At 41.3% G+C, this 19,540-nt stretch overlaps 1 protein-coding gene and 1 pseudogene across 1 annotated transcript; both read left to right on the top strand.

Moving 5' to 3' along the window:
- The first annotated feature begins 4,284 nt into the window (after positions 1-4,284).
- LOC123107321 (subtilisin-chymotrypsin inhibitor-2B-like) lies at positions 4,285-4,780 on the top strand. Its single transcript, XM_044529305.1, has one exon. The coding sequence runs from the start codon at positions 4,346-4,348 to the stop codon at positions 4,631-4,633; it is 288 nt and encodes a 95-aa protein (XP_044385240.1). The 5' UTR covers positions 4,285-4,345; the 3' UTR covers positions 4,634-4,780.
- A 232-nt stretch (positions 4,781-5,012) lies between these two features.
- On the top strand, positions 5,013-8,411 carry LOC123101442 (uncharacterized; annotated as a pseudogene).
- Positions 8,412-19,540: the final 11,129 nt, after the last annotated feature.

Consider the following 19,540-nt stretch of genomic DNA (forward strand, 5'->3'; position numbering starts at 1 on the left):
AGAATCAACTAGTGACGGCAAGCAATATGTATATACCCATGCCCACAACTCCTTTGTGTTCTACTCGTGCATATAACATCTACGCATAGACCTGGCTCGGATGCCACTGTTAGGGAACACATTAATTTCAAAAAAAATTCCTACGCACACGCAAGATCCATCTAGGTGATGCATAGCAACGATAGAGGAAGAGGGTTGTCCACGTACCCTCGTAGACCGTAAGCGGAAGCGTTATGACAACGCGGTTGATGTAGTCGTACATCTTCACGATCCGACCGATCCTAGCATCGAAGGTACAACACCTCCATGATCTGCACACGTTCAGCTCGGTGACGTCCCGCGAACTCTAGATCCAGCTGAGTGTTGAGGGAGAGTTTCGTCAGCACGACGGTGTGATGACGATAATGATGAAGCTACCGGCGCAGGGCTTCGCCTAAGCACTGCAACGATATGACCGAGGTGGAAATCTATGGAGGCGGGCACCGCACACGGCTAAACAATCAACTTGTGTGTCTATGGGGTGCCCCCTCCCCCGTATATAAAGGAGTGAAGGAGGGGGAGGGTCGGCCCCTCTATGGTGCGCCCAAGGGGAGTCCTACTCCCACCGGGAGTAGGATTCCCCCTCCTTCCCTAGTTGGATTAGGAGAGGAAGGAAGGGGAAGAGAGGGGGAAGGAAAGGGGGGGGACGGCCCCCCACCCAATTCGGATTGGGATTGGGGGGCTCCCCCTCCTAGGCTCCTATCTCCTCTCTCCCAGTATGGCCCAATAAAGCCCATATACCTCCCGGGGGGTTCCGGTAACCTCCCGGTACTCCGGTATATGCCCGAACTCACCCGGAACCATTGCGATGTCCAAACATAGGCTTTCAATATATCGATCTTTATGTATCGACCATTCCGAGACTCCTCATCATGTTTGTGATTATATCCGAGACTCTGAACTACCTTCGATACATAAAAACACATAAACTCATAATAACGATCGTCACGGAACGTTAAGCGTGCGGACCCTACGGGTTCGAGAACTATGTAGACATGACCGAGACTCATCTCCGGTCAATAACCAATAGCGGAACCTGGATGCTCATATTGGTTCCTACATATTCTATGAAGATCTTTATCGGTCAAACCGCATAAAAACATACGTTGTTCCCTTTGTCATCGGTATGTTACTTGCCTGAGATTCGATCGTCGGTATCTCAATACCTAGTTCAATCTTGTTACCGGAAAGTCTATTTACTCGTTCCGTAATGCTACATCCCGTAGCTAACTCATTAGTTACATTGCTTGCAAGGCTTATAGTGATGTGCATTACCGAGAGGGCCCAGAGATACCTCTCCGATACACGGAGTGACAAATCCTAATCTCAATCTATGCCAACTCAACAAACACCATCGGAGACACCTATAGAGCATCTTTATAGTCACCCAGTTACGTTGTGACGTTTGATAGCACACTAAGTGTTCCTGCGGTATTCGGGAGTTGCATAATCTCATAGTCATAGGAACATGTATAAGTTATGGAGAAAGCAATAGCAGTAAACTAAACGATCATCGTGCTAAGCTAACGGATGAGTCAAGTCAATCATATCATTCTCTAATGGTGTGATCCCGTTAATCAAATGATAACTCATGTCTATGGTTAGGAAACATAACCATCTTTGATTAACGAGCTAGTCAAGTATAGGCATACTAGTGAAACTTTGTTTGTCTATGTATTCACACATGTACAAAGTTTCTGGTTAATACAATTCTAGCATGAATAATAAACATTTATCATGATATAAGGAAATATAAATAACAACTTTATTATTGCCTCTAGGGCATATTTCCTTCAGTGAGCCCTCCCATGGTCTTTAGCAAGCCGGCGGGAATCTGTTGCCGAACCGGCAGTCGGATCCAGGGCCGGCGGATCTCGTTGCGCGTCGCCGGCAGCGATCACCGTGGCTGATTGGCGCAACCTCGCCATGCCGCCAGAACCTTTTAGGTGGCACCTCATCCCCGCGGCGTTGGGCGCCAAAACAAAGGCCATTTGCGCCTCCATGACCAGTCATGAACCCAAAAAGGAGGAGCGGCATGCGCACCACGTGAGGCTTCCTGCACGGCTTCAAGCGGAGGCGGCTGCTGCAGCCCTCGCGGCATAGGCGTCCACGGCAGCACGCAACACAGAGAAGGCTTCGGCAGCCCGTGAGGCGGCGTCAGAGGAATCCCTCCATGCCCGCATAACCGAGAAGCGGCGGAGGAGGATGGTGAAAGTGATGGCAAAAGAGCAAAGCTGTACGGTCCATGCCATGTCTGGACTGCCCCCTAAGGAGGATAAAGGCAAGGATGGCGACAGATCAGACAACTCTGTCAGTGAGCAGATCCACCTCGACCCGTTCTGCTTCTTCGACCACTGCTGCCGCAAGGACGACTGGAAGGGCCAAGGCAAGGGCAAGGCCGGTCGTGGATGAACTTCTTCGATCATCGTTTCGTTTGCAGTTAGTAGACTATGTCAATTTTTGATAGTCCGATGACATGTGATTAGCTATGTATGTACATTGCATGAGCTAATATGGATTTGAGTATTCGATTTAGATGCATCTGATTATGAAGGAGCAAATTTATGTGTTGTCGATCACTGCCCGCGGACACAACCGGGCGCGTTCTCAGACGTTTGAGGGCCGGATTTTGGTATTTGTGGTTGTAGATGCTCTTAGAGTTTAGTCAAACTATCGTAATGCTATTGCACTAGCCAGCCTATACACGTATTAAAGGTGCCACTAGCTTTCTGAACTATGTATTGAATAATAACCAAATTTCTTTAAGTCATGATGCTAGAGCTAGCCACATCTTCGTTACCGAAAATGAAGGTTCGTTATGTTACCGGAGGAGGTCTATATATTTATTTTATTGGATGTACATTACGTACCTTCAATTGATGTAGTAAAATCAAGTCATTTTTGTTTTGTACAGTGTCACCGAATGTTAAGGTGGCGATGACATTATAGTTTAGTTGCACTACCCAAATTTTTTGGGTGAAAATAGAGTCTCCGGAGCACCAACTACTCCTGATGATAAATATGCCTTCAGGACTTCTAGTGTCTCATTCAACATTCCTGGACCCTTTTGACCAACTTCGAAGGTATAATTGTTCTAAGCAATCTTCATTTAGTTTAATCATACTCATATGTTATTATTCTAATTCATTACTTGCTTGTGAGCCAGTTTTGTAACAAAAAATATTTTAGGCGCACTGCGCAAAAACAAAAAGTTTCATTTCCTCCATCACGCACCTCCTCATGTGCATATTTTATGCATATTACAGAAGACTTATATAAAGATGTACAGCACTAAAGATGAAATGAAGAGGCAAGATGGGTGGACTAGCCGGGATGACAATATAGTACAAGCACATCACAACAAAACCTGTCTTTATAGGGTTTAAAAGTATATTCCATATGATGTGTATGAAATATGTTCAATGCACATGACGGCTTTGAACCCCAATTAAATGCTCAAAGTGTGCAATATGGATGAGTGCATTTTTTGTTGTGTGTTTTGGTCAAATCATTTGCTTGGCTGAGAAACAAACATATATAAAGCCCCGGCATGAAAAGGGAAATTGAACTATTATCGTGGTTATCACTGACCAGCCTTCTGACCCATCTATTATAGTCAACTCATCACACTGAGGCACTGACGCGGCAAAAAGCGTCAGTGATGATGTAATCAGGCTGATTGGTGTAGTTCGGATCTGCAGTAGTGCTAGCCGCTAGATGTGGTTGTGGAGGATGAACCAGGAGAAAAGCTTGCATGTTGGTTCGGCTTGACGTCAGATCTTGGCAACACCGGATCTTGGATGAGATCCGTTGAATTTAATGACAGCTAGCTAGGGTGAGCTACTAGCTGTTTGTTTTGACTATTTGTCGCATACAACAGGCCACGTAATATTCTGACTCTCAAGCCTCCTAAGTCAAATCTTCTGAACTGCAGCTAGCTTAGCTTAATAAGATAGCGCGTACCGTAGTTAATTATCCACTGACAAAGCAATAAGAATCTCAGGCTACGGCCGCTACGCTCTCAGCTGTGTCACCGCCACTATACTATATATATACATGGCGATCTGGTCAATGGTGATGCGTGCACTACCTACCATTAACTTTGGTCAGCTGGTTAACGACTCGATACGCGGGACAGCTTGAATGTTGACTGAAAAATATTTTGACTTTCTACTAGCATTCGCATAGCGTATATATCCTATAAATAGCAGGAGTGATGTTTGGGCATCGATCACACAGCTACTAGCTAGCACAGCAGCATTGACTTGGGATTTGGGGATCACATCACACAAGAAAATATTACTCCATGGGAGGCCAAAAGGGTCCTGCTGCGATCATGGTGGGTGTGCTCCTCATACTGGGGCTGGCCACTGCGGCGATGAGCTCCTCGGAGAAGGTGGCCACCGGCGAGAAGACGTCGTGGCCGGAGGTGGTGGGGCTATGCGCGGAGGAGGCCAAGAAGATCATCCTCAAGGACAAGCCCGATGCCAACATCGTCGTTCTCCCCGCCGGCTCGATGGTCACCATGGACTACGATCCCCTGCGCGTCCGCATCTTCGTCGATACCGTCGCCGAGGCCCCCCACACCGGCTAGCTAAGCTTGGTACCTACACGGTTACACAGAAGTGACTATTAATGTCAAGGGACATGGAAGAATAATTTCATATACCCCCCATATCCATGCATGGATGTCACGGGCATATGTGTGCTAGCTCCTTAATTTGCATTGTCACTTTAGTTTTGCGCCTCCTCTCACACAAGGAAGATTTGTCTTGTTAATTAGTGGAAAACCGAGCGGAAACAAAAAAAATAGAACAAGAAACAATTATTATAGGCCCGACGCGGCGACGCCCGTAGAATATATTTTTTTACTAAACAGAAGAAAAAACTACGTCCAAACCAGCACTATTCCCCGGCGGCGGCGCCCTCAGATGTAAAATCCTCTGCTCTGTTCTACGTCCCCTCCGACGCCAATGCAGCGCCTCTCCTCTCCCTCGCGACCTCTCCTCTCCTCCGTGGCGTCTCGCTGGTGGTGGCCACCAGCACTCGCGCGACGACTCGATCCACCTCTCCGTCGTGTTTCCTCGGAGGCTACATGGGGCCAAGATGTGAACCTCCATGACAGCGATGAAGATCCATCGAGCGCAACCAAGGCTCGCACGACTGAAATCGTGATCAAGGAGGACGAAGAAGAAGCCAGCGACTACGAGTACAACCTCGGCCACGTACTTGAAAAGAGCGGACACCGTGATGGCTCTATGTACAGGGCTATCGGTTGGGGCTGGAAAAGGGATTATTCTCTCGGCGATCGTAGCGAGAGTAAGTCGTCAATACTTGTCTCTTCTGTCTTTTCTTATTCTTTACTGGTTGCTGTTAGTTGTTACAGATATGAACTTTTTTCCCCTTAGACATTGGTACCTTTGTCCACGTCCTGCGGCCGTACATATTTGACTGTGATCATAGAGAATTAGAGATTATTATGTTTAAGGAGCTAATGTTATATCTGTGTGCGAACTTCCTCCGAACCCTCATTGTCTTGCACCATAGCTTTCAGTTAACTGCAATGCAAGTCTTAAATTTTCGATGAGATTAGTCATTAGTTAGCACTTCCACCCACAAAACCTGAATTCAATTGTGCAGGCCCTTCTTCAATCTGCGCAGTCACCTGACAGAAAATAAATAGCATTTTTACATTTGTAGCTCTATGAGTATACCCTGGTTATGTTGTACAGGTATAGTCTCCTTTTGGCTTATTGTCGGAACCTTAATTAGAACGATTGAGTTTGCTCTCCTCCCCAACTATTCTGCAGTGATACTAGATAGGGTACTGAGTTGTAGCACCAATGGCTGAAAATCATCCGGTCAACTCCTCCTAGCATATCAATCTCATTTGAATAGACGACCAAGTGTTGTACTTCCTCCATCCCAAAATCCATGTCTTAGATTTGTCTAAATATGAGTGCATCAAGTCACGCTTTAGTATTAGATACATCCGTATCTAGACAAATTTAAGACAAGAATTTTGGGACGGAGGGAGTATGTTCTAGAACAATAGACGACATGCAATTTGTGTTGATATCCTCTATAATCCTGACTAGCCACGTGCATAATGCTTTCCATGGAAGCATCTAATAAACTTTTCAGGGCAATGTTTCCTGTTGGTGTTCCTAAATAGGAACTTTTTGTGGGAGCAAAATTCCTTGTAAAAAGAACATATATAATTTCTACTTAATAGATGAAAATAAAAAAATTCCAATAGGGCCATATAGTCCTGGAATAACACTTTTTTTTTTACTTTTCTAATGCCATATATCTATTTACCACATTAATTCCAGTCACAAACTTACAATGCAACTTTACTTTTTATGAAGCTCGGTTGGAAGCAATGGTGTTTTCAGATCCCGCGAAACGTATGACTCGTCCTTGTAGCATGCTGCAAATTTTCTCATTAGAGTTTGCTAAAATTCCTGGCAATGATGGCTTAGTAGAGTTGTATGGATACGTAGCGGCGCGGGATGATGTGGATAAGATGCTTAATTATGTCATCAATATTAGCAGGGATGAGCCCATTATTGTGAAGCAGGTGCACATCTATACTTACATGCAGTTATTTCCAGGGATAAGTCTATCCTACCCCCCCCCCCCCCCCCCCCGCTAGTGTGGAGGTGTTTGCCTTTTAACCTTTTTAGTTACGAAAACATTTGTTCGTCCATTAAAAGTATCCACCTCCATCTAACTCACACACTGGGGCTGTTTTGGAGGTGGTTCCATCCAAGCATTTTGCTCGTTGGCCGCACACTGCCACGAGTGCAGAACTACCCAAGAGAAACATATATACGTTATGGAATATTTCAGGAGTGAAATGCCAGAATTTTGTAGTTAAAGTGTAGTTAAAGTGTGTTACGCTGCTATTTGATAGGGCTAAGTAGATTTATTCCTTATTTACATTACATTATTCACTCCACATTGTAGTGCTAAACTTATCACATGCATAGAACACTACACTCTCTCGAAGGCAACTAAACATTTGTTGGCCTAGATTGTGACTTTTCAAGTTTGTATTATTTGTGCTCCTGAATTATTTAGTACACATAAAACCCAGTTTTCACACTTGGTTTTCTTAATAGCAGTTGTTGTTCCACCTAATTTATTATGTTATAGCTCACATGTAATATTTTTGTCCTATATGTGGAAAAAAAATGCTTCAATGCGATTAGTCTGTCTGTAAATAGCAGCGTAACAGTATACTACTTTGGATTTTATAAGCCGGCACTATATCAGTATGAAATAATGATTTACTATGAGAATATATTGAAATTATGAAATTACTGCAGTATCACTTATTCAAAATAAAATCGAATGAAATGTGTTTGATAGGTTGGTTCATGATACACTACACTGAATGGATTTCCATTTGTTTGTTGAAATTAATTTTCTTTTGTTTATAGGCATATGAAGGTACATAACTTTAATGATCTCATCACTAGAACACTCATTTTTTTCTCTATCTACTTGTCTTAGATTTGTCTAGATACAGATGTAATTTGGGACGGAGGTAACATTTGGGATTTGAAATAATGTCAGAGGAATAACGGAGGGAAATTCTCCCTTTCAGAGTATTATGCATTTCTACTCATTACATATGATGATCTACTAAAATAATACTACTAATTCTGTAGGGTTCCCTCATCAACATGGGTGGTGGCCCTAAGCGAGGAATAGATTTAGTGGACGAGGCTATAATCGAGTATGACATGAGGATTAAGTGAGGCAGACAAGAAAGACATGATCTACAACTGATCGATGGTGCAACAATCTTAGGCCCCCACGGGACATGGGATAGGCCGTTCACATATGACATCTCTAACGACTGTGGTGGTACAGTTAACATAACTTTAGCACGTCTTTCTTGGGCGGTTGAGGCAACTGTAGAGGTTCTCATCTCGGAAGTGCAGGATGGTTTCAATATGTCTCTTAGATGTTTTACCAGTGGGTTTGATTCTGAGATAAGGCTCTTCAATGGCGCTATTACCGACTCACGTGGATTGAAGCGGTCAGTGGTTGCCGTAATGAAGCGGTCTTACATACGTTTAAAATTCAAGGTAGTTGCACCGTCTTGTCGTTCTAAGTCCCAATATCGTTGTACCTTTAAGGCGAAGACTCACGGGCATAATGCTCGAGAGATAAAGACTGATTTTGCACTGATCTCGGTGAAGGTGACTTGGTCGACATTGCCGGGCAGGTTTCCTGCCTAAAGATTTGCCCGGCCGATACTTGTGTGTAGTCGTGGAGTTTTAACAAAGCTTGGAGGTGTAATCAAACTATTGTAGTAATTGGCCTTTGCATTAGATTCTTCTATCCATTATATTAGCACCAGGGTTTAGGTTGAAAATATGGAGGAATTTCCTAGTTGCACATGAGTGCCTTGGTGGGTTGCAAGTTGCCCATTTCTAGTTCTGACATGTTTCCTTTTTGATTAATATGACTAGCCTTGCCGTCATTATTTTGGCATAGATGGATCGGCTCAACAACAGTTGGTTTAGTGATGATCCCCGCATGAAGCCAGGTCAGGGGGCAGGGATGCAAACGGATGGCTTTCACATGTCCGTAACCGTCTGCGAATAGAAAAATTAAATTAACATGAATACTAAAATAATAAAGATTAGTGCAATTTTTGCTTTGCAGACTATCGTCCCTAGAAGGGGTCAGCAATCTGACGTTGACTCCAGCGGGTTCAAGGAGGTGACGGGCGCCAGGGCTTTATGTCGCCCGTACTGATTCATAATAGGATTCGCCTAAGGGCGACAGTAACGGGCCGATGCATTTTAGCGCGGGTGCTCATTGCGCGGATAGGTGCACTTCGGTCCGACTCATAGGAGACGCTGTAGGGTTCACTCCCTTTGGTTTTCTTCTTTTTTGTCTTATTTGTTTCATTTTTTCTTTGATTTCCCTGTTTTTTCAAGGATTTTCTTCATCTTACTCTGGTTTCTTTGTTTTCTCATTAGTATTTAGAGTTCTCCTTTCTTTCTTCGATATACTTTGGTTTTACTTTTGTTTATTTGTCGGTTTACATTTTTTCAACACACTTCTATTTTTTCCTCAGTACACAATGTACATTTTTAGAGCACATGTGATGCATTTTTGAAACACGTTGACCATTTTTCAGAAAAGTGGTGTACATTTAAAAAAAACATGTTTCAAACACTTTTTCAATACATGGACATTTTTAAAAAATACACATTGAATATTTTTTAAAGGCAATTTTTTTAAAAAAAAATATGTGAACATTTTATGTACATTGTATAAACTTTTTAGAAGTTTTCACACGATTTTTTAAATAACATGACACATCTTTAATGTAAATAAACATTTTTTAACCTAAGCAAACATTTTTTTCCATATTAATATCTAAATTTTCCGAATTTCAAGAACATTTTTTTGAAACATTGGAATATTTTCATCACTCATGACGTACATTTTACATTGTACTGCATTATAAACATTTTTTAAATTGCATTTTTTTTTTGAAACGCAGGGATATCTTTGAATTGTCATGAACATCTTTTTTAAAGTTAACAACATTTTTACAAGTGCGTTAATAAAATTTTATACTATGTTAACATTTTTTAAGTTATTCTTTTTAAAATTTTATAAGTAAGTTTAATGTTTGAAATATATGTATTTTCATTTAGAAATTCCTCCACATATACATGACCTAATACGATTATTAAGGTAACCTTTGAGCATAGGTTAAAATGATAAATATTACATGCATGTTACACAAAAGCATACCGTCAATTCGTGAGTGAAAGGAGTTTCTAACAATATAATTTTTGCAACCTCGAAGTATGTATTAGGCCCTATATGTAATAAAATACCTTTATTTCAATAATAACAATATATTCATTAGATTCATCATTAATATGTTTTCATACTATCTACAACTGATGTTGTAGGCATTGATATATTTTCTATAAAGCTGGAAAAACTAACCCCTAATATTTTTAGACGTACCTTGAAACGGATGGAAGTACCTAATACATTATCTTCGCTGGACCAATCCTTGGCTGGTGAAGGAAGTAATTGACCGGCTGATCTACGCAAATTCATCATGGCAATGGGTCGTTAATGCGCTAGGTCGAAGTACACACTTGTAAGTACTACGTTCCAATGTACTGAACACCATATATGTTTTTCCTCGTCTTTCCTGTCCTCCAGAGTTTTGGCTATGTCCCTGTTTTAATTCGTGGTGATTTCAACCTTCTCAAGACCCCTCTTCATAAGAATAACGCCAACTTCCACTGGTCTTGATCCTCTACATTTAATGATCTAATTAACAACCATGCTCTTTGGGAGCTCCATCGTGTTGGGGCACGATATACTTGGTCCAATTGTCAGTTGGATTATGTTTGTTGTGTACTTGATCGTGTCCTTATGTCTTATGTCTGTTAATTAAGAAACAAAGTTCCCTAGAGCTCTGCTAACTATTGAATCACACATTGGTTCTCACCACACTCCCCTACCTGTGGACTCCGGGGATTCCACTGCCCTACCCCATTCTCCATTTTGTTTAGAGTCCAATTGGCTCTTGGTGGATGGTTTTGTGCCCATGGTTGCAGGAAAATGTACCTTGCTTCTTGATCTATACGCATGTTCGTTTGGCCCTATTGATGATTGGTATGTTCCGAGTGTCTTTGTAAGTTTCTTAAAGGCTGGGGGGCAATCTAAGAGATGTTAATCCCTCAAATATAAACATTTAATTGTTGACCAAATCAAGCTCTTAGATATCTCTGCTAACTCGGTTGGTCTTTATGAATCCGGGTGGTGCTGTTGATATGAGCTTGATGCTGCCCTGGTGGCACTACATCAGGTTAAGGAGTTGTACTAGAAATGATGTGGGGGGCCTTAACTGGATCCACAAAGGGGGTCCTAACATGGCTTACTTTCAAGCAACCGCTAATTATTCAGGGCTCCCCCTCCTATGATCCATTTCTTATCTCCTTGCACATCTACGAGTTCTGCCGAAATCCGCTAAACACCCAACCCTCCTCGGGCTTTCGGTTTTCCTCTTCTGCCTGGATGGTAAGACATTGCATCTCGAACTCGTATAATGAGGCTATGATGCTCCCTCATTCCATTTACAAAATGGATGAGACCATTAGTTATCTAATGTTGTCTATGCCCCTGGACCTGGTGGTTTCTACATTATTTTTAAAGAATTTTTGGGCACTCTTAAACATCTGGTTTACAAGATTATGCAAGGTTTTTTGCTTGGGAACAGGTAACATTTCTTGATAAATTATGCTATCCTTACCTTGATCCCGAAAGTTAAAGGGGAGACCGAATCGGGCAATTTAGGCCTATAGCTCTTATCAACAACAGTTCCAAATTCCCTTCCAAACGTCTTTTATTAAAGGGTGCTTCCTTCTTGATGGTATTCTCACTTTGCACAGATTACTTCATGATATCAATCGCTCTAAACGTGAAGTCGTGGTTCTTAAGTTGGACTTTGAGAAGGTCTATGATTGTGTGTGTTGGTCCTTCTTGCAAGACATTAAATTTGCCCAGGGTTTTGTTCCTGGCTACGTCCATCGTATTATCCAGATTATCAGTGGTGGCCACACTTCTATCGCCATTAACGTGATTGTTGATCCCTATTTCAAGAATGGTTGTGGCTTGGGTCAAGGAGACCCCATTTCCCTCCTCATTTATAATTTCATCTCAGTTGCTCTTGATAGGATGTTGTCCTCAGCAGTGGCCAGTGTAGGGCACATCTCTGATGTTTCCTCTCACCTTCTTCCTCTTGGGGTAACCTATATTCGGTATGCGGACAATACTATATTATCCTTGTCGAAAAGAATGACTTACAACTTGCAAACTTGTCGGGGCTAAAAATTAACCATAACAAGAGTGAAGCCTTTATTTTGGGGTTTTCCGCCTGCAGAACAACCTCAAATTCCTAACATACTTAACTAAAAGCTTGGGTCTTTCCCTACCACCTATGTTGGAGGGCCTATCTCCCCTCTGAAACTCCTCACAGTGGATTTGAAACCTACCGAAGATAAAGTGGGCATTAGGGTTGCTCCCTGGCGAGGCACTACCAGTCCTCCACTCGTAAAGTGGCTCTCATCAAGTTCGGTTTGTCCAGTCTGGCCACGTTCATCATGGGTTTTATCGTTTGTACGACAATAACCATGCTAGCTTTGATCGAGATCATAGAGCTGTCTACTTTAAAACATTGACAACAATAAGAAATGTCAGATGGTCAAGTGGAAAATCATGTGCAGACCTAAAAGCCTTGGGGCCGGCTAGGCATTACTAATATCGCGATCATGAAAAAATGTCTAATTTATGAAGTTGTGGTGGCACATTCTCATCGAACCTCCTGATTGCATTTGGTGCCAGATTTTGCAGAGGAAATACTTCCCAAATTGTCCCCCTCTGATATCCACCGTCCGTGGTAGCTCTCAATTTAGGAAATCTTTAATCCAGGTGTGAGATGAGTTTCTTGGTTTCGTCAAATTTTTAGATGGTTGTGGCGCTACCACCAGGATCTGGCTGGACTGGTGGTCGGGTCCGAATCCTTTGTGTGAAACCTTCCCTGTTTTATTCTCTTACCGTGACAACCCAACGATCTCCATTTAGGAACTCGATTCTCATAACTGGGGCCTTGGGCTACGTCGGACGTTGTCTCCTAAAGACTTCTAGCAGGACCTCACTGCCCTTCTCCCTGCCCTCTCGGAGACCATGGACCAAATCTCTTAGCCTCACTCTTCTTCTGGTAGGTTCTCAGTTAAATCCCACTACCTTAAGATTTCCCAAGGGTAGCCTGCTCCCTGATGGCTCCATATTTGACGCATTTTTAGAGTTCATTTGCTGCCTATTATCTCAGCATATCATGTTCATTGAGCCAATTACATGTCCCTATATGCATGATATGCATCATTTACTCTTTTCACTGTGAGCATTAATATTTATTCGTTGGTATCTTTCACTAGTTTTCTTCATCTTTGTGTGTTTTTCGTAGGTGATGCGGACATCCCATGGACTTAACATGGCGAAAAGGATAGAAGCGGAGGACACCTAGGCATAAAACTTACATGTTTTGGAGAGTGAAAACGTCATTTTTTCAAATTATTCGAAAGCAAGATCTACTACCTCGGGTGCATCAGCGCCGTTCATACGATTCCAACACGCTCAAGAATGTTGAATACCAAGTTTATATGAAGAAATGGCGACTGCTTTACCGAAGGAGTCCAAAGCGTTGGATGGCCTCCGGTACGACCGTAGATGGTCGTACCACTGCTCGTACCATGCCCAAAAATCTCTGAAAGTTCACCTTCCAGATGAGATTCCTCATGGATTTCATCCCCATTTGTTCCGGCGACTTCCTTGGCCTTCAAGGGATGTTTTGGGAAAGTATTAGGCTCACATAGAGCCCTTGGATCAAAGGACAAATGCTAAATCTATAGAGGAGACCTAAGGAGGCTGGTTATATATCTCCATCCGCACTACCCGTCACACAGCCGTCTCTTCAACCACAAACCATCGAAAAACTATCTCACCACGTCCAGCTGCTGCCCACATAAAGAAGTACTTGGGGGCTGTGTGATACGTCTCCGTCGTATCTACTTTTTCAAACACTTTTGCCCTTGTTTTGGACTATAACTTGCATGATTTGAATGGAACTAACCTGGACTGACGCTATTTTCAGCAGAATTGCCATGGTGTTATTTTTGTGCAGAAATAAAAGTTCTCGGAATGACCTGAAAATCAACGGAGCATTATTTTGGAATATATAATGAATATTGGACGGAAGATCCATGTCAGGGGGTGCCCCACCTGTCCACGAAGGTGGGGGCGCGCCTGCCCCCCTGGGCGCGCGCCCCTGCCTCGTGGGCCCCCTGACGCTCCACCGACCTCAACTTGGACTCCATATATTCACTTTCAGGGAGAAAAGACCGAGAGAGAAAGATTCATCGCGTTTTATGATACGGAGCCGCCGCTAAGCCCTAAACTCTCTCGGGAGGGCTGATCTGGAGTCCGTTCGGGGCTCCGGAGAGGGGAATCCGTCGCTATCGTCATCATCAACCGTCTTCCATCACCAATTTCATGATGCTCACCGCCGTGCGTGAGTAATTCCATCATAGGCTTGCTGGACGGTGATGGGTTGGATGAAATTTATCATGTAATCGAGTTAGTTTTGTTAGGGTTTGATCCCTAGTATCCACTATGTTCTGAGATTGATGTTGATATGACTTTGCTATGCTTAATGCTTGTCACTAGGGCCCGAGTGCCATGATTTCAGATCTGAACCTATTATGTTTTCATCAATATATGAGAGTTCTTGATCCTATCTTGCAAGTCTGTAGTCACCTATTATGTGTTATAATCCGTTAACCCCGAAGTGACAATAATCGGAATATTTACCGGTGATGACCTTAGTTTGAGGAGTTCATGTATTCACTATATGTTAATGCTTTGTTCTAGTACTCTATTAAAAGGAGGCCTTAATATCCCTTAGTTTTCAATAGGACCCCGCTGCCATGAGAGGGTAGGACAAAAGATGACATTCAAGTTCTTTTCCATAAGCACGTATGACTATATTCGGAATACATGCCTACATTACATTGATGAAGTGGAGCTAGTTCTGTGTCACCCTAGGTTATGACTGTTACATGATGAACCGCATCCGGCATAATTCTCCATCACCGATCTATTGCCTACAAGCTTTCCATATATTGTTCTTCGCTTATTTACTTTTCCGTTTCTATTGTTATCATCACTATAAAATACCAAAAACATTACTTTTGCTACCATTACCTTTGCTATCGTTATCACTACTATCATATTACTTTGCTACTAAACACTTTGTTGCAGATATTAAGTTTCCAGGTGTAATTGAATTGACAACTCAGCTGTTAATACTTGAGAATATTCTTTGGCTCCCCTTGTGTCGAATTAATAAATTTGGGTTGAATACTCTACCCTCGAAAACTGTTACGATCCCCTATACTTGTGGGTTATCACTGTGCCATGCCTCCATCTCCACCGATGCAACCTTGGAAGAAGACTGAAAGGGAACTGTCGCCGCTGGAGGGCACGGCCATGGGTCACAGCCATCGTGCCATCATCATTCGCCGCCGCGCCATGTCCATCAACACCCCTTCTCCTCCCCCCATCACAATTTTCATGATGAGTTGTAACAATTCTTGAACCATCTCTATGTCTGATGTTATTTGAGTAAATGTTGGTTATGGGTGGGTTAGCTAGTAAGCGGTTATTTGATATGCATTGTTTATTTATGTGTGTCTTCTTCATGTTTTATTTACCTTCTGCAGTAATTTAGTGATTGGAGATGTCGGATCCATCGGCGTAATTGGAGACATCCAATTCCCCTAGGCCACACATGAAGTTGATAGGTAGTCATGCGATCTGATAGACCTTCGGATGACAGTCGTTGATATCTTGAGGGGAACACAACTATTCCCGGAGTAACGATTGTCCATAAAACATATTGCCTTTTGTCTGGTCCTCGTGACTTTAATGTTTTTCCGTTAGTTGTCGCAGGTATGAGACGAGAAGTAGGACGATTGAGTTGTCTAGACATGGTGCTACTTGAGAGATAACTGGTGGTTGGGGCGCCACCCTGTGGCGCTACTTGAGAGAAAGTTGTGCGCATATTTTCATTTAAAAAAATACATAGAGTCCTCGCCCCCGTCTAAAAATACTTCTCAGAAAAAGAACCATCACCTTTATCTGATAAAAAACGTAAAAAGAAAAAAAATACCACCACAACCTATGAGTGAGTGCAACTTTGCATAATCCTCCATTTAAAAGATACCAGAGGTTTTCACCTCCATCGAAAAAAAGAAATACATTTAAAAAATAATTCACACCTTCGTCTAAACAAAATTCCAAAAGATTTTTCACTGCGGTCAATCAGTTTGCGCCATGTGGCATAGCTGGTTGGCCACCCTTCACGCGTAGCTTAATAGGTTTAAACATTCAGAAAAATAACCCACACCTTCATCTAAACAAAATTCCAAAAGGTTTCTCACCGCGGCCAACCAGTTTGCGCCATGTGGTATATCTGGTTGGCCACCCTTCACGTGTAGCTTAATAGGTTTAATGTTATGTGAGTAACCACCCGCAATATGTAATTGCACGTATCCTGTAATGCAAGGACCGACTTAACCGCATGTGTACATAGTCAAATAAACTTAACTCCATCCATGTCGGGGCCAAATAAGACCGTACCTAGACGCCAACTTTCTCCTCTAATACACCACTTTTTTTAGTAGTTTATTATCTCCATTTGTTTTAGTATTTATTTTTAGCCCGTTCTAATATCTTAGTTCAATTCCCTGTTTTAGTCGTTTCTCCTATCAATCAACTTTAATGAACTATTTCCAAACTTCAATTGGGGTGTGAGCGTAGTTGCGTAAGTGACAACACAGCTATGGGGATAGTGGTGTCTTCCTTTTCGCTCCCCGTGGATCGACAAACCTTACTTCCTGCGAAATTGCTACATCGCCCTGCGCATTTGCAGGACGTCAAACTTTTTCTGGTGTCATTGTCTAGGAGAAGATCGCTTGGTTATTACATTCTCGTTCACAAATAGTTTACTTTTGTTTGTTGCTATTTATCCTACCATTTCCCGCTTAAACCAAAAAAATTTGCTCGTCATGTCTTGTGAGATGTACACTCAGAAACATGCAATGAAGAAGAAGAGACACGATATTAAACTTTTTGCGACTACCTATGAAGCAACATTAAAAGAATGGATATAATTGGTGAACAAAAGTGCACCCCTTATATGTGCTTCATTCCGTAATCATTCATAGACAGTGGATCCGAAGATCAGTTGAGATATCAATGTAAGTGCAATATCGACCTATACTAGCAAGTTATAATACTATGTTAAATTAAATGATAGATTGGTGGTTTTACAATTTGTACTACTTGTGACCATTTAAAGGTCTTCTTTAATGCCCCCATGACATTTTTTATTATATGTAGCATGGCCATCTCTTGGTCTTTTTTTGTAATGCCCCCGTGGCATTTATTATTATTATATGTAGCATAGCAATTTCTTTATCTTTTCTGTAATTCCCCCATGACATTTCTTTTATTAAGAGCATGAAATTTTACTTATTAGTAACATGCCACTTTTATTATTAAGAGGATGAGCGTTTTATTATTAAGAGCATGGGGTTTTATTATTAGTAACATGACTTTTTTTCAAGAGGATGACTGTTTCATGATTAAGAGCATGACATTTTATTATTAGGAGGATGTCGGCCTTATTATTAACAGGTTGGCAGTTTCGTATTGAGAGCATGGCATTTTTATTATTGTTGGCAGGACATTTTTATTATTAGGAGGATGTCATTATTTTATTGGCATGCCAAAAAAAACTAACATGACATTTTTTAGATTTTATGCATGATGTACAAAATAAAGCAAACAATTTACGGCACGGAACTTTTTCTGGTCCTTGGCAAAAATAATAATAATATGTTCTCCAAAACATGTTTTTTTTCATATTGAAAACATATCCATGTCATAATTCATAACACTGTTTATAGACCAGACATCACATTTTCTAATCATACATTTTCTGTAAATCTATAAACTATAATGTAGCATGATTTTTGTCATACTCATGGAAATTGTACATTTTATGTTTTCCTCAGTTTTTATAAGAAAATATGTATTTTTTGTTCATGAATTTTTTTTAAAAAAAGATAAAACAGTAAACTGGGCCGCTGGGATATTTCAGGAGTGAAATATCAGAATTTTCGCATTATTTCAGGAGTGAAATATCAGATTTTTTTCCCGTTAAGTGTGTTCAAGTTAGACGTTCTTGGGGAATGCAAAAAAAGTAATAATGCAAAAAAAAAGAATCATTTAGACGTTCTGGAATATTTCAGGAGTGAAATATCAGAATTTTCTAGTTAAGTGTGTTCAAGTAGGAATGTTGCTGTTTGAGGGGGTTATGTAGACTTATTCCTTATTTAAATTACATTATTCATTTCGCATTCTAGGGCTAAACTTATCACATGTATAGAACACTACATTCTCTTGGTGGCATACTACAATTACTACTCTATTTTACATCATTAAAGTTGGTATAGATTGTGACTCTTTAAGTTTGTATTATTTGTGCTCCTGAATTATTTAGTAGACATAAAACCCAGTTTTTACGCTTGGTTCTCTTAATAACTCAATGTAAGATTAGTTTACAGTTGTTGTTCCATGCTAATTTATTATGTTATAGCTCACATGTAATATTTTTTTCTTACCTGTGGAAAATATGCTTCCATGCAATTAGTCTGTCCATAAATAGCATAGTAACAGTATAGTACTTTTGATCGTATAAGGCAGTACTTTATCAGTATGAAAGGGTGATTTACTATGAGAACAGATTGAAATTATGAAACTAATGGAGTATCACTTATTCCAAACAAAACCGAACCAAATTGTTTTCGATTCTCGGTTGTTTCGTAGTACACCACACTGAATTCATTTCCTTTTGTTTTATGGAAATTGGTCGACGTCAACGCAAAGGCCCACACCAGTTGTACTACGTTGTTGCGGGAATATTTGCAATACATTTGGATAATATGTGATTTCTATGGAACGTGAATAGTGATACTACGAAAACTAAAATTGCAAATCCATATGCTTTATTGTGTTTGATTAATGTATTGTAAAATATTTAATATATGTTTGCATGTTGAGGTGGACATCTTCATGTGCATGAATGCATGTTGTGGTGAGCCTTTTGCCATGCATGTTGCTTGATGATGTGGCATGCTTGCATGTTGAGAGAAATATATTAGTGGGGGCTAGCTATTTAGATATAGAAGATATGTAGGTACATTGCATTGATGATCCCATCACTAGAACACTTTTCTGTTTTCATTTCACACAGGCTTATGTAACTAAACATCTGGGATTTGAAACAATATTAGATGAATAACAGGGGGTAATTATCCCTTTCAAAAAATTATGCACTTCTATTCATTTGATACAAAAAGCTGCTAAATATAATACTAATTATGTAGGGTTCTCTCATCAGCATGGGTGGTGGCCCTAAGCGAGGGATAGATGTGGCGGACTATGCTCTAATTGAATATGACATGAGGATTAAGAGAGGCAGACAAGAAAGAGATGACCTACAACTGATCGATGGAGCAATATCCTTAGGCCCCCGCGGGACATGGAATCGGCCGTTCACATATAACATCTCTAACGATTGTGGCGACGCAGTTGACATAACTTTAGCTCGTCTTTCTTGCGCGGTCGAGGCGACCGTAGAGGTTCTCATATCGGAAGTGCAGAACGGTTTCCATATGTCTCTCAGATGTTTTACCAGTGGGTTTGATACGGAGATCCGGCTCTTTGATGGCACTGTTGTCAAGTCTTGCGGCTTGAAGAGGTCTGTGATTGCTGTAGTGGAGTGGTCTTTCATTCGTTTGAAATTCAAGGTACG

This window comes from Triticum aestivum, chromosome 5A, assembly GCF_018294505.1.
Source record: "Triticum aestivum cultivar Chinese Spring chromosome 5A, IWGSC CS RefSeq v2.1, whole genome shotgun sequence".
Classification (NCBI taxonomy): Eukaryota; Viridiplantae; Streptophyta; class Magnoliopsida; order Poales; family Poaceae; genus Triticum; species Triticum aestivum.